This window comes from Stenella coeruleoalba (genome assembly GCF_951394435.1).
Source record: "Stenella coeruleoalba genome assembly, chromosome: 3".
In the NCBI taxonomy this organism is placed as follows: domain Eukaryota; kingdom Metazoa; phylum Chordata; class Mammalia; order Artiodactyla; family Delphinidae; genus Stenella; species Stenella coeruleoalba.
In genome coordinates, this window is record NC_137148.1 from 97,908,231 (window position 1) to 97,924,701 (window position 16,471).

Sequence of the window (16,471 nt, forward strand, 5' to 3'; positions counted from 1 at the left end):
AGCTGTATCGAGTTCTCTGAATATTAATTTTTGTCTTGAGGGCGTGAACACAAAGAATATCGAAGTGTTCCAGCAAGGAGAACCTCTTTTTTGGACAGTAAGAAAGGCAGAATGCTTTCTATTCTTGAACTGGAGGAGTAGCACTTTTGGGTAATTGAAACTGCAATCTTTTGAAGTAAGATTGACATGATTTCTTTTCTGTACTGCAGTTGCATAATAACTGGTAAAGATGAGTTACAAGTTCCTGTGGTCTGATGCCAGAGCCTGTGTTTTTAACGGCTGTGTGATCCTGACAGCCAGAAGGTGAACTGTAGTGGGGAAAGTGAATTGTCTTTGAAGTTAGGTCAGGCTATAAATCCTGTTTCTGCTGTCTAATTACATGACCTCTCTGAATATTAGTAGCCACCTTACCTAATAACTTCCAGGATTATGATGGGGATTAAATGACATCAAGAATTAAAACCTTTTGTAAAGGGGGTAAAAAGCCAATAATAGTGACTGTGTGCTGGGCACTGTGCTCAAGATTATGTCAAAGTGAGCTTAGGGGGCATCCCAGGCTGGAGTGAAGTTATCTAGGGGAACAGAATGAGAGATGAGAGATCACAGGAGGTCAGGTCATGTAGGACCATTTAGTTCAGAGTAAGGACTGGCTTTTACCCTGATTGAGATGGGAAGCCATTGGAGAGTGTGGAGGAGCAACGTGACCTCATTTAAGGTTTAAATGGCTCATTCTGAGTGCTGTGTGAGGAATAGGTTCTAGGGGAGCAAGAGTGGAAGTGGAGAAGTATGTTGGGCATATTGGAGTTTATTATCCTATTAACTCTTCTTGTCCACACTTGTAATTTTTCATTAAAAAAAAGAAGTGGAAGCAGAGAGATCTGTCAAGTTATCGCAATAATCTGCATCAGAGATGGGGGTGATTCAGACAGGTGGTAGGGATGGAGGTGGTGCAAAGAAGTTAAATTCTGGAAACATTTTGAAGGTCGGTATGGCAGGATTTGCTTATTTGCTGATGTGGGTTGAAAGGGAGAGAGAAGGATAAAGTGGTGGTTTACCGAGATAGGAAAGACTGGAGGAGGGCCGGATTCGCAGAGAGGGGACATTCCCAGTAGACTTTCAGATGGGGATAGTAGGTAGGCAGTGGGACATAGGACTCTGTAGTTGGGGGGACAGGTTGAAGCTATATAGATCTATTTTCAGTTTCTAGGTGGTATTCAAAGCCAGGAGACTGGATTAGATTACCCGGGTGGTGAGTGCAGATAAACAGGAGATGGGGTCCCAGGACTGAACTCTGGAGGGGACTCAGTCTTTCATTTTCAGCTTCTTCTCCCTTTAAGGAGACCTTTGATGCCTTCTTGTTGTTGAGACAGATTAAGTCCCTTAAATTAAAGGGACCTAATTTAAGACGTTGCTTTCTAAACTATCACAACATTTTGGAGGTCTTCAAATATTTAGATACATTTATGGCCATTCTGGAAAAGGCTCTGATGAACTAGGGTGATTGTGTCTTTCTACCAAACAGTGAAAATAGTATGGCAGCTCTGTGTTTTCCACCTTTTCTTTGGCTGTCAAGAAGCTTAAGGGTAAACCTGGCACTGTCCCCAAATAGAGTAACTACCATTAGCATATGCTTTGAGTAGGCTTCTCTTTCTCTGATGTAACGTTTTCTTAATTTTTCCATTTTTTAATAGTCCTTGCACATTTAAGGCACCTTAAATACTTTTTGGTAGCAGTCAGGACATGAACAGAATACAGGAAGAAATCCCCATTGGGCCCACAGCTCTAAAATCAATGAAATGATTCTTAATGCTATTGTTTGCTGTCAGAAACTTTATCAAAATAGGAGGAAAGGCATCAAGCATAGAAAACAGAAATGTCTGGAAGAACATCTAAGAGATGGTTAATAGCAGTTACCTCTGGGATAAGACAAGGATTAAAAAGACTTTTTGAATCTGCGGGGTTTGAATTTCTTGAAAGCATTAAAAAAAAAAGTAAATAACCTCTCCAAAAAATAAGTACACTTGTAGTACAATATTGCCCGTGTCATATATATATATATATTTTGCGGTACGCGGGCCTCTCACTGTTGTGGCCTCTCCCGTTGCGGAGCACGGGCTCCGGACGCGCAGGCTCAGCGGCCATGGCTCACGGGCCCAGCCGCTCCGCGGCACGTGGGATCTTCCCGGACCGGGGCACGAACCTGCGTCCCCTGCATCGGCAGGCGGACTCTCAACCACTGCGCCACCAGGGAAGTCCCCGTGTCATCTTTTTATATGCTTCTCAGATTGCTCATTGTAAAGGATGTCACAGAATCAATACATATGAAAGTTATTTTGATTTTGTAGCTTTGGAAGCACCATTTTACTTTGGAAATAAAAGTCTTTTATAGATATGTCATTGGTAGTGGATATGACTCAGCTGGTGTCAAACCCTTGGATTGAATAAATATATGAACGTGAATATGTGTAAGCACAGTTATAAAGCACTCTTCAAATACAAAGCTTTATAACATTATTACTCTTGTTAATTAAGTGGCAAGTTAGAAACTGCTATATAAGCAATTTCCCTCACTGAGCTACAGCAAAAAGGACGAACTACTTATAGTAAAGTGAAGCAGTAAAGTGAGGGCAGACTTTAAGGGATCTTGAAAGTTAGGCAGTGAATAATAGGGTTCCACTGCAGATTTTGAGCAAGGGGATGACTTAGTATAAAGGCTGCCTTTGGACTATCACCCAGCAACAGTCTGCTGATTGCCTGGGAAGATTAAGATTGGAGGCAGAAGACCACCGGGAAGGGAACTGTAGTAATCTGGGCATGAAATTATAGAATAGGAAAGAAATGGCAGTAAACGATTCTTCGAAAGAACTGGAAACTCCTCAGTGCACAAACTATCTACCTTGCGAGCTCAAAGCACCTAGCACAGTGCTGGATCCAGAGTGGGAACAGAGTGAACATTTGAAGAATCATAATGAAATTGATGTCAAGCTTTGATGGCTAGTGACATGTGCTGTTCAGAAACGGGAGAAAGGAAAGAGTACCTGGGAAATATCTCACCCAGCAAAGTGATGTTGAGAAGGTGGGACAGTTTGAGGAAGATGATAATCAGTTTGATTTGCATTTTTTTTTTTTTCTGTCAAACTAAAAGTGACATATATTCCCTCAGCTGGTTTAGCAGCCCTGATATCAGGAGACCCAAAGCATGTTTCTTGCTCTAGTCTTTGGAGCCAATAGTCAGGGCTGAAGGATAGCAAGAATGAACAAGAAAACCAACTTCTGAGAGCAAAGTCCTGTACACAAATAGGATTACTAAAGACAAATCCAGATTTCTCAATCTGGTTTATGTAACAAAACACTGAAAAACAATGTACGTAATGCTCGTCAAATAATATTAATGCTCCAGTGTTACCTCTGTTTCTCTTTCAACATTTCAATAAAGGAACTTATGATTTGCAACACATATGATATAGAATTAAAATCTTTTATAAGTAAGGGACACGTACACATCTGTAAGAAAGAAAAGCACCCCAAATGAAATGTGATTTAAGCAGGCAAAACAATAAGTATAAATGACCAATAAGCCCATGAAAATAATGTTACCTTACTAGTGCTCAAAGAAATGTAAATTAAAATAATGAGCTACAACTTGTAATCATTTAATTGTTATATTGAAAAGAATGATGTCCAGTGTTGGGAGGATATGGGGAAACAGGCATTGTCACAAACATGGTTCTGTTTTCAGGCTTCGATTGCTGATAACTTGGTACTTTGTATTTAGGTATCCATTTACCTATTAGTAGAGTACTTTTACAGGCTCCAAGTGTGTTTTAGAATTCTCTGGATTCTTATATCCCTGCTCTAGTGGTTAGCATATTGCAGGTATTTAGTAAAATCTTGGGGTAGATTTTTAGTAAAAAACCTTATGTAGTCTTTAATAGACTATCCAAGTCATTGATTTATTTAAAATGACAGAAATAGGAAAAAGCTTTTACATCTTAAAAAAACCCAAAACTCTTCAGAGCTATAAACTGGATTTTATATGGAGGATTTACAAATATATCACTTTTGGGGATATTTTGATGGTTTTAGCTGAGAAGACTCTGTCCTTAACTATCATAATCTTAACTATTTTTACTCCCTATTTTAAAGCTATTTGTTTGACTGGGGTGCTTGATTTACTGTTCCTTCTATATTCTCCCCAAGCACATGTGATTTATTTTATTTTATTTTTTTAGTGGAAATAATTGGGATAAAAGAAACTTGTTTGCAGCATTAGAGGAGCAGAATGGTATTGTGGTAGGTCAAGGTTCTAGTCTGAATTTTGCCATTTCATACAGCCTTGGAGCCTGGACAAGCTTTGGAGCCTGGAACAAGTTACATAACCTTTCCTCAACTTTCCTCTTCTGTGAAAATAGGAACAACTGTTTCTGCCAAACTCCTAAAAAGATGTATGGAGATCAAATGAAGCAATGTATATAGATGGGTCTTTGAAAATGCAAAGTATATACGTACCAGTATAAGGCGGTAATGGTATTTTAAAATATTATTATTAGAATTTTAGTCATATATTTAAGCGGAACAGTGTCACATAGTGTGGATACATTTCTCTTTGTATACAATCTGTTAACACTGTTGCTATCCAAGCCCTTCAGTGTGTAACCAGTGCTTTTCTACTTAAGCCTGTAATCCCTGTGATTTAGCTCTGGTGATAGCAGGATAACTGAGTGGGGTCAGTGTTAAGTTTGTACTCTCTAAGGTAGAGACTTGTCTTGAATAAATCTATTCTGAAACTGTTTCACTACACATCATTGATCTCAAATAATTATTTACCCAGTCTTCAGTTCTTAACCTTTGACTGCACTTGGTTGCACTTTGAACAGTTTCCACTTGGGGGTAGTGTTTCATTTCACAATTGAACAATTCTTTCTTAAGTATGGCCTTTGCCAGTTTGCTCTTGAACTTTCCCTTGCTTAGTTAAAACGGGGCTTAAAAGACTGTTAGCAGCATGTTTTAAGATCTTGATTTTTTACAACTGTTTCCTGTCATTTGAGTAATTGTACAGAAATGAATAATTAAGAGGAATTTAGTCTCGAGAATCATAACACTTTTTAAAAAAAATCTCTGAGGGATAACATAAGCCTTTTCCCCATTATTTTGTGTCTTTGCGGCATTTTTTATTTACAGTAAGGCTGTTAAGACTATATTGCTAGAAAAAATATATCCCAGTCCACATTTTGAAAAACTCATTTCCTTTAAGCGTAAAAGCACATTAGGCGAGCTTTGCTCGGTATCATCCCTGTATCTCCCTTTGCCACCCAACCCCACTTGCAGCCCTCACCCCAGCCCTCCCAAAAGAGAACCATTCTTGAAAAGAAAAATAAAATCTTGTGGGCTTTCTTTTTTCCCCAGTTATGGTAATTATCAATTTGGTAATATTAAGAGACTTTAAATTTTAGTATATACCTCTATGCCATTTATTAATTAGTAATTTTTAAATTCTGCACAGTATATGCAATAACCCTACAAAAATGATCACTTTGCAATGCAAATTAATTCTTTGTCCCAGATATTTGTTTTAAATTCTGTTTTTTCCAAGTTATTTGGCATTGATCTATTTATCTTTTCATTTGTTTTTGCATGTTATTTTGTAAATAATTAAATTATTGTATAAATTACCTTTGTTATATTATTTAGTTATGTTGACTTTTATAAACTTTATGATGCAATTAGTGTATTAGTGTAGTTACCACATACTTAAGTTTCAGTAGCTTATAAACTCTGAGGATAGGCACCATTCTTATACATCTGTAGATTTCTGTAGATTTCCTTGCAAATAGTAAATGTGCAATTAATGTTTGTATCTATATAATTGGATATAGGGAGATGTTATGTGGTAAGCGTGGTCAGTTGTTAAACATATAAATTACATATATGGTATAAATTAGTGACTGAACACATATTAGTTGTGTATGTAATTTTTGACCTCTTTTTTTGGTAGACCATGACACACTATGTTTTATAAAAATTCATGTGTGCTTCTCCAAGAGTTTAATACTGTGCTTGTTCTTTATCACCATTCCTGTAAACAAACTCTTTCTTGACATGGAGAAGATATTTCACATTGTGTATTTGACCTTTCTTTGTTTCTTTCTTTTTTTTTTTAATTATGGTAAGAACATTTAATATGAACATTTAACAAATTTTTAAGTGTACAATACAGTATTATGAACTACAAGCACTATGTTGTATGACAGATAAGATCTCTAGAACTTATTCATCTTGCATTATTGAAACTTTATGCCCACCGATTAGCAACTCCCCATTTTCTCCTCCCCCTAACCTCTGCAACCACCATTCTACTCTCTGATTCTATGAGTTTGACTATTTTACGTACTTTGATGTAAGTGGAATCATGCAGCATTTGGCCTTCTGTGACTGGGTTACCATATTATCTGCAAGGCTCATCCATGTCGTTACATATTGCAAAATTTCCTTCTTTTTTAAAGGCTGAATAATGGTACATTGTATTTATGTACCACATTTTCATTATCCATTTTTATCTGTCAGTTGATATTTAGATTATTTCTACATCTTGGCTGTTGTGAATAGTGCTACATTGAACATTTGGAGTGCTGTTATCTCTTTGGTTCCTGATTTCAATTCTTTTGAATAAATACCCGGAAGTGGGATTGCTGGATCGTGTGGCAGTTCTATTTTTAATTTTTTGAAGAATGTCCATACTGTTTTCCTGTGTATTTAATCTTAAAAGTGATCTTTAGGTTTTTTTCTTTTCTTTCTTTTTGCTAAAAGTGGGTTGAATCATGGTCTTTTTCTTTCCGAAAAAGGAGAAGCATTGCACAGTTAAAAATTTCATGACATGAACCTGTGTTTAAATATTTTTGCTGCTTCATATCTGTATTTAAAAACAAAGAGGCATGTTTTGAAAGTACGTATCTCATGGTGTGTTCAGTAAGATGGGAATATGGTAATAGGGAATTAGGAAGATGACTGAAGAAATATACTAATAATATAATTTCAGTTCCAACTCATATTTTTAAGGTCTAGAACTGAATTCTTATTTGTTTACTTTTGCATTGCAGTGAATGATCTAGGAGGGGACTTCAAGGGAGTTGGTAAAGGCTCCTTAGCTGCTGATAAGGTTGTTGAAGAAATAAGAAGGAAAGGTGGAAAAGCAGTGGCCAACTATGGTACAGTATTTGAGAGAACTATACTGCTTCTTTTATATTTCCTCAACTAATGCTGTTTCTCATGTTAATAATTATTGAGCAAATATCTTGGCATTCTAGTGTAATTATGAGATTAGATTTTATCTAAGTCTGCCAAAGATGTTTAGTGATGTATTTTTTAAACTTTTGATGTAGATTATTTTATGAGTCTAACTTTTATTCAGTTGTTTATTTAATATTTTTAATAATGAGCACATGATATAATCAGTACATTACTGTAGATGTGAATATGAATATGCTCTCTTCTTAAAAGACCTGTCTTAGCTAAAAGGTCTTATGTATTTCTTCAGAGTTCTTCTTTTTAAAATTGCTTTTAAAAAAAATTTCTTTAAGTAATATAGTGTAAGAAGTGAAGTGGCCCCCTTCTGTACCCAGCCTTCATATTCCATTCTGCACAGGTAATCATTGCTGTATGTAACTTTCTTATCTTTATGAAAATGTAAGAGTCAAAGTTAGGCATTAAAAATAAAGAAAAAATAACAACAGCAAATACAACCTCTATGTTTGATGTATTGATTCTAATAGTATTTGTAAGGAATCTTCTTGAGTAGATTTACTTTAAAAAGATAGTGCTTACTGACTTTTCTGAAAATTAAATTGTTTTTATGGGCCAGGGAGAAAATTAGATTGCCAATGACTTTATTCTGAAATTTTAGAGGAAAGGAAATAGGATATGATTTGTTTTGAGAGTTCAAGGGAATAATGAGACAGACATTTAAGTTTTCAACTTAAAAAAAATTTCTGGGGTTTTAAAACTTATTTTGTAAAGATAAAGATTTCGGATTCTCTTCCCTGCCCCTCACTTTTGATATTCAACCTGTATCAATCAGGATTCAGTCAAGAAAACAGAAGCCCCTCTCGGTTTTCCAAGTGTGAAGGGTTTTATACAACGAATTAGAGACTTACCATTGGAAGGTCTGGGCAGGTGCATGTCAGGGAAACTGTCAATGACCGTCTCACCCTGTGGCAGGTGGCTTTCAAGAGCTCACCTAGATGTGCTGTCAGTCTCACATCTGCAGCCTGCTTACAAGATTGCCTGAATTTACAGTCTCCTCCTACTTTTTCTCCCTTTAAGCGAGTATCTCTTTTTGGCAGATCTAACTCAGGACCTTATGGGTTCCAGGGAAGGGACTTGGCTCCCCCTGTGATTGCAGAGGAAGTAGAAAGAGGCAGTGGTGATGCTGAGTTGACAGCTGACCATTTGACACACAGCTCTGGGGATACGAGCCCTTCTCCTGGGCTGATTAGCAGAAAAAAAAAATCCATAATATTTCATTGAGCTTTACTTTTTGTAGTTAGTATTACAAAAACAGTAGGTTTGTTTTCCAAATGTAGTGATGCAGAATTGAACATGCGTTTTCAAATTAAACACGCTCCTCCTTCCCTCTCTCTCAAAGTCCCATTTGCATCCTTAAGGGGAAGTGCTTATGTGGCTATTTAAAATTCAATAGAAATGAAATAAAATAGAATATTCCATTTGTCATACTAGCCACATTCCAGGCCACATTTCAGTAGCCACATGTGGTTCGTGGTTACCGTATTAGTGCAGAAATAGGGCATTTCCATCTTCACAGAAAGTTCTGTTGGACCGTGGTATCTTGTATATTATTTGTCAAATACTTCTCATTTACCCCCTCTCTCTTTTTTTTTTTTTTGTAGGTTAAAGGATTGTCTTAGGGACTAAATTTCTTTTGTAACATGTATCATTTATATTTTAGTTTGTCACGTGCCTGCAATATGTATGTATTTTCCTTGGAAACAGTTTCTGTTGAATGAATAGTATCTGTCATGTGCTCTGAGCCACAGAATTTAGAAGTCATTTGTAAGGGATATTACTGAAGTTTTGTCCTAATTTCCCTTTCCCTCAGATTCAGTGGAAGCAGGAGAGAAGGTTGTGAAGACAGCACTGGAAGCTTTTGGAAGAATAGGTAATGTTTCTTTGCATTTGTGGTACTAACAGAGCAGCTTCTACCTTTCTAATGAAATATTTTTTATTTCCCTTTTGTTTATTAAAAACTCATTTTTGGTAATCAAATTTTTAGATTTGTTTTAAATTTTAATTTTTTTTTTTTTTTTTTTTTTTTTACGGTACGCGGGCCTCTCACTGTTGTGGCTTCTCCCATTGTGGAGCACAGGCTCCGGACGCGCAGGCTCAGTGGCCATGGCTCACGGGCCCAGCCGCTCCGCGGCATGTGGGATCTTCCTGGACCGGTGCACGAACCTGTGTCCCCTGCATTGGCAGGCGGACTCTCAACCACTGCGCCACCAGGGAAGCCCCCAATTTTTTTTTTTTACATACCCTAATCTTATTCCACAAAGGGCTTGAGGTGACAGTTTTTATGCATGTATGTGTTGAGTTTGTTTTATATTTTTTTGTACTTTAAGAACCTTTAAAAAAACTTGTATTTTCTAAGTTTCCTTTTTATAATAATTTAATCATACCCCAAATAGATTTAGAAAATAAAAAATAAATCAGTATTTTGGCAATAGAGGACCCAGTGGAATATTTTAGATAATTATAATGATTCAGATTAAAATGATTCAGTATCTTGCGAATTAATTAAGATGAATTATATAAAATAAAAATCTTCATTTTTAAGAAGCATTTCAAGCATTTCAAATATATTGTTTAATTTTCCTGACTTAGTCCCATACATTGTTAGTAAAAGTTTATTGAATTACTAGAGGGAAACTACTGCAGATAAGCCCAACATGTTTATAATCTGAAAAATGTTAATTTTTGTAGTTTGAATGTGTCCCCTCCCCTTTTTTTGGTCTAGCGTATATATGTTTCTAGCTATATTTGGTTGAGCTTATGAGAGACGTGTTCACATAGTGTCTGACACAGGGATAGCGACCACAAAGTTTTGAAGTCATAAGGTGAAAATAGCCGCAAGATGGTGGTTGAACCTTAAGAAGTAATCTCTTTTTTTTTATAGTGAGAATGCAATTATGTATTAAGATAGGCCATCAGTTTCTAACTCTAATGGTTTCCTTTCTGGGCTTTTGACTTTTGAGTGGCAAGGAAAAATCTTTTAAACTTTTAATTTTCCCAGTGAATTTTGAAGTTAATTGAGGGATGCCTTACGATTACCACTGAGTTCTAAGAACCTAAGAGTTGTGTGACTGCTAATTCTGTAAATAAGCTCACAGAATTTTGGCAGAAGGTAGAGGTGGAAACATTTAGGTATGTAGACTTGAGAGGAAAGCACTGATATAATGGGGTATTTATTGTGCTTTTGTGAACCAGATTTTGTTTTGCTATAGGTATAAAATTTTGTTCTGCTAGCACTTGTTACCTATTATATCTACTTTTCCATGAGCGGGGGGGGGGAGGCAGGGAACACTTTTGAAAGAAATGTGAGTTGTAAGCAAAGGCAAATTAATATGCTTGCTTTTATATTTGTGACTTGAATATTTTTATATTGTAGATGTTGTGATCAACAATGCTGGGTGAGTATTTCTTTTTAAATTTCCAATAATGTTATGTACATGCAAACTTTTTTTTAAGTGTTGACTTTCTCTTCTCAACATATGTAATATCAATTTTTTAGAATTTTGAGGGACCGTTCCTTTGGTAGAATAAGTGATGAAGACTGGGGTAAGTTATTTTAAATATATGTTCTCTGGAACATACTTATCCATTTAGCCTTCTAATATTTGATACATTTATACACTTAAGGAAAAACTTGCTTCTACCTATTTTTGCTTCTGCTAATATAAGTGATGAATAAGCTTTAAAACTGAAAATGAACAGTTGGCAGAAAAGGCTTTTGTGACTTTCGTCCGTTTCCCTTTTTCTCTTTGAGAGATTGTCAGCATTTTCTTGCAGTATTAGCTGTTTCTAACAGCCTTTTGCATGCTTGTCTGGCTGTATGATTCTTATTTCAAGAGCAAGAGCAGGCTATGGAAGAGAGTCTGAGGCACTAAAAATGACGGAGATCGGAGAAGTGGGTGGGAAAAACCTAGACATAATTTTGAAACTTCTAATAAGTAGGAAAAATTTCCATTAGGAATGTCATGTTGGAAAGATTGAGTTTAGATGATGAACAATCACAGTTATAAAATTTTTTTTATCCTGTTTGCTCTTTTTTGCCCTTACTTTCACTGGCTATCAGAACTAAAACAAGCATTGGTGGCTCAGATGGTGGCAGGCATGGTAACTGAGATGAATGACATCATTGTTTATAGAGTGTGTTTCTGGGAAATATTGCCAGAAGTTCTTTTGGAGGAAGCAAGATATCTTTCTGACTTAGAAGTAAGCAAAGACAGGCTTTTAGTTTCCAATTCCCTTATAAGAACTGAAGAAAAAAAGGAGCTGAGAAAGAGAATTTGTTGGCAGAGGAGACTTAAGCTGGTGCTTTGCTTTGAGCTCTCATGGGGCTGGAGTGTATCCTCTTCTAGTTTCATCAGAGTAAGATTAAATCTAGAGTTGTTTGTTTATCTGAATCATCCTCCAAGTTGTCTGTTCATTAGATTGACATTTCAGAAAGCAGGCTTCTCTGTCTCTCTTTTTCCCTCTTCCCCTCCCCCTCTTTCCTACACCTCCATGCCCCGACCCCCAGCTCTCTCTAACTCATTTGCAAATCCTGTTAAAAATAGGGATTTAGGGATATACTGAACATTTTATAAACATTTCTTGATGAAGAACTGAGTGGTTTTGATTATGCTTTAACTAATGTTTGTGTTGAGTCCCAATTATATATGTAAAATTCTTGGTTATTTGTATTAATGAATTTTTATATAAAATAGGCAAAAATTAAAGATGGCATTGTACTTAGATGTGCATAGGCATCGTATTTAGGTGGCATGGTATTTATGATAAAGTTAGCTATATTAGATAATAATCTAATCATAAATTATAGGCAAAATGGGTATGAATTATTGATTGGTTATGTAACTGGAACTAAAGCTAAAATGATTACTCTGAGTGCAATGTGACAATAGTTGATTTTGAATGCTAGGTATAAAATGAACATCTTTGTATAAGTAAGTCATTGCTTATGTTGATTCTGAGATAGCTCTGTCTAAATTTGACAACATTCATGATAAAAATTTCTTGTTTTAGATATCATCCAGAGAGTTCATTTGCGGGGCTCATTCCTGGTGACCCGGGCAGCGTGGGATCACATGAAGAAACAGAAATTTGGAAGGTAGAGTTGTATGTGGCTGTCAAGGGGGATTGGAGATGGCCTGTGTGGGTTCTTATGTACAGAGGAAAAGAATTGCTTTGACGTTGAAAAATACACCTTCAGATATGCACAGGCTTTTTAAATGTAGTTTTGGCAGATGCCTCCCCGTTACACTGGTGTCAGTCATAGATTAAGGAGCTGGACAACTTAGTATTTCTTTTCACCTCCTACTTTTCATTATTAATGATTCTCCTGCTATTCTCTGATATTTTAGCAGTACAAACATTGAGGATTCAGCAGTACTTTATTCTCTAACCAAAATATCATTTTTTGTGTCCAGTGACCAACTGGGGAGAGATGAGTGGATGTTTTCTACTAACTGGCACTGGTCAGACATGAGTTAGTCTTTGTAAACTAGGAACGGTAAGACTCTTATAGTTGCATCTGTGTGACTCAGATGTGGCAGACCTAGTAAGTGGACCCATGCGCTCTAATGTAAAAGTTATTCCTGTTAACTTAGTGTTCACACACAGCTACTAGAAGTAAATTGCATGTGATATCTGTTCTTATTGGAGAGTTCTAGTATATCCTGATACTAGCAGTTTCTGAAAGTAAATGATAGGATTTACTTGTTCTACTAAGTAGAGTAAGTGAGATTAGGTCAGATTATGAGATGGTATTGTTTTAATATGAGGCATTTAATATTATCCAGAAAGGGAAAGGAGCAAAGTGATGAGGACTAAAGAATTAGAACTTCATGATCTAATATTTCTTACTGAAATTTTAACTTGTAAATTGGCAGTTTATTTTATGTTTATAAATACTTATTGTTTTCAGTAGATAATGAATATACATTCTTACACTTGAATTCATTTGATACTGACCAGGGATTCTTTCTAAAACAATAAAATCTCACAGTTGAATTTTGAGAGATTACTTTTATTATTTATATTAATTTAAATATATGAAACATGACTTTAAGGACCTAATGGCAGTATACAGAGTTGCTTTTGACAGATATAATAGTAATGAAAAAGAAAAAAAAAATGCTTAGAGTTGCAACATTATCAAAATATAGAAAAGATGATGTTGAGAGATTGATTTTCCTTTTAGGATCATCATGACTTCATCGGCTTCAGGAATATATGGCAACTTCGGCCAGGCAAATTATTGTGCTGCAAAGCTGGGTCTTCTGGGCCTTTCAAATTGTCTTGCAGTTGAAGGCGAGAAAAGCAACATTCATTGTAACACTATCGCCCCTACTGCTGGATCACGGTTGACCCAGAACATTTTGCCTGATGGTAAGTAGTTTAGATTTTTTTAATGCTGTTTCCTCACATACCTCTGTGGTGTGAGCTTTGTAAAAGTATTTAATTTTTTGAGTAGCTAAAAAAATTTCCTTACAATTTAAAAAAGCATTATATGTAGTTTATGTTCATTATAGAAAATTTAGGACAGCACAAACAAACAAAATCTGACCCATAATTCTACCACACTGAGATAAACTTTCTCTTTGTGTAGGTAGACATACATACATTTTTTCTTTACAGAATGAGGTAATAGCATTCTTACTGTTTTATAATAATAATTATTTTAAACAATTAATAGATTATGTTTTTTAGGGCAGTTTTAGGTTTATAGAAGAATTGAGCAGGTAGTAAAGAGAGTGCCCATATACTCCTCCTCCCACACAGTTTTACATCAGTGTGCTACATTTATTACAATTGATGAACCAGTATTGACCAATTTTTATTTATTTATTTATTTATTTGGCTGCATCGGGTCGTTGAGGCATGTGGCATCTTTTGTTGTGGTGTGCGGGCTTTTCTCAAGTTGTGGCATGTGGATTTTCTCTCTCTAGTTGCGGCACATGGGCTCCAGGGTGCGTGGGCTCTATATTTTGTGGCACACTGTCTCTCTTGTTGAGGCATGTGAGCTCGGTAGTTGTGGCACCCGGGCTTAGTTGACCCTCAGCATGTGGGATCGTAGTTCCCTGACCAGGGATTGAACCCGCATCCCTGCATTGGAAGGCAGATTCTTTACCACTGGACCACCAGAGAAGTCCCTGATTGATTATTATTAACTATAGTTAATAGTTTACTTTAGGGCTCACTCTTTAGGTTGTATGATTATATGCGTTTTCACAAATGCATGATGTTATGTACCCACGATTATAGATCATACAGAATGGTTTCATTCTAAAAATCCCCTGTGTTCCATCTCTTCATCCTCTCCTCTTTTTCACAAATGTCTGGGAGGATTGAAGCTCATTTCTTTTTATCACTACATAATATTACATGGTATGTAGGTGCCACAATTTTTTTTTCATTCACCTATTGTGGAACATTTTGATTGTTTCCAGTTTCTGACAATTGTGAGTGAAGCTGCTATAAACATTCATGGGCAGGTTTTCGTGTGGACGTAAGTTTTCAACTCATTTGGGTAAATATTAAAGAGGATAATTGCTGGATTGTATGGTAAGGCTATCTTTAGCTTTGTAAAAATTTCCAAACTGTCTTCCAAAATGGCTGTATCGTTTTTCATTCCCACTAGCAGTGAGTGAGAGTTCTTGTTGCTCCACATCTTTGCCAGCATTTATTATTGTTAGTCTTTTGCATTTTAGTTCTTTTAATAGGTGTGTAGGGTATTTCATTGTTTTAATTTGCAGTTCCCTAATGACTTATGATGTTGTGCATTTTTTTTTCTGTGCTTATTTGCCATTTATTTGTCTTCCTTGATGTTTCTGTTCTTATTTTTTGCTCATTTTTAAATTGGGTTCTTTGTTTTCTTCTTCTTTTTTTGGGGGGGGGGGTTCTTTGTTTTCTTGTTGAGTTTTAAGAGTTCCATGAATATTTTGGAAACAAGTTCTTTATCAGATATGTGTTTTGCAAATATTTTTTCCCAGTCTTTAGCTTGTTTTTTTATTCTCTTTAGTCTCTTTCACTTTTTTTTTCACCCCCCCCCCGCCCAGGTTTATTGAGATATAATTTAGTCTCTTTCACTTTTGAAGGATAATTTCACTGGGTACAGAATTCTGGGTTGGTAATTTTTTTCTTTCAGCACCTGAAATCTTTCACTCCACTCTTCTTTTGCTTACATGGTTTCTGAAGGAGAGTCTGACATAATTCTTCCCTTGTTTCTTTATGCATAAGGTATTTTTCCCTCTGTGTTCCTCCAAGATTTTCTCCTTGTTTTTTCTGCAGTTTGAATATAGTATGCATAACAATAGGTGTAGATTTTTGGCAATATTCTACTTGATGTCTTCTGAGCTTCCTGGATCTGTGATTAACTTTGGAAAATTCTCAGCCATCACTACTTAAAATATTTCTTCTGTTGTTTTCTTTTTTTCTTCTACTTCTGGTATTACCATTATGTGCCTGTTCTTTTTATTTTAATTAATTAATCGATTAATTTATTTGGTTGGGCCGGGTCTTAGTTGCAGCAGGTGGGCTCCTTTAGTTGCAGCTCACGGGCTCCTTAGTTGTGGCTTGCAGACTCCTTAGTTGCAGCACGTGGACTCCTTAGTTGTGGCATGCAGACTCTTAGTTGCGAGATCTAGTTCCCTGGCCAGGGATTGAACCCGGGCCCCCTGTGTTGGGAGCGTGGAGTCTTAACTGCTGTGCCACCAGGGAAGTCCCAATATATCTTTTGTAATTATACCACAGTTCTTAGATATTCTATTCCCTTTTATTTTTTTGTCCTTTTTTCTCTTTGCATTTCATTTCAGTTTGGGAAGTTTCTATTGACATATATTCAAATCAAGCTTACTGATTTTTCTTTTTTCATTTCAAAATGTTATATATATATATATATATATATTTTTTTTTTTTTCCTGCGGTACGCGGGCCTCTCACTGTTGCGGCCTCTCCCGCTGCGGAGCACAGGCTCTGGACACGCAGGCCCAGCGGCCATGGCTCACGGGCCCGGCCACTCCACGGCACGTGGGATCTTCCCGGACCAGGGTATGAACCTGTGTCCCCTGCATCGGCAGGCGGACTCCCCACCACTGCTCCACCAGGGAAGCCCTGTTTTTGTTTTTGAGCATTTCCTTTTGATTTTTTTAGCATTTACTTCTGTCTGCTTACAGTAGTCATC

The 16,471-nt window shown here is 36.4% G+C and overlaps 1 protein-coding gene across 8 annotated transcripts in view; it reads left to right on the forward strand.

Moving 5' to 3' along the window:
* Window positions 1-16,471, forward strand: part of HSD17B4 (hydroxysteroid 17-beta dehydrogenase 4) — a 127,173-nt gene that overhangs the window by 43,649 nt on the left and 67,053 nt on the right. For all 8 annotated transcript variants that reach the window (XR_013827738.1, XR_013827739.1, XR_013827740.1 and 5 more), the window contains 6 exons: window positions 7,098-7,205; window positions 9,113-9,172; window positions 10,676-10,697; window positions 10,799-10,845; window positions 12,313-12,397; window positions 13,490-13,677. Coding sequence is in view for 5 of the 8 variants with exons in the window: in XM_079918110.1 (XP_079774236.1) it covers window positions 7,098-7,205; window positions 9,113-9,172; window positions 10,676-10,697; window positions 10,799-10,845; window positions 12,313-12,397; window positions 13,490-13,677 (510 nt within the window). In the remaining 3 variants the exon portion in view is untranslated. The remainder of the gene's footprint in view (window positions 1-7,097; window positions 7,206-9,112; window positions 9,173-10,675; window positions 10,698-10,798; window positions 10,846-12,312; window positions 12,398-13,489; window positions 13,678-16,471) is intronic.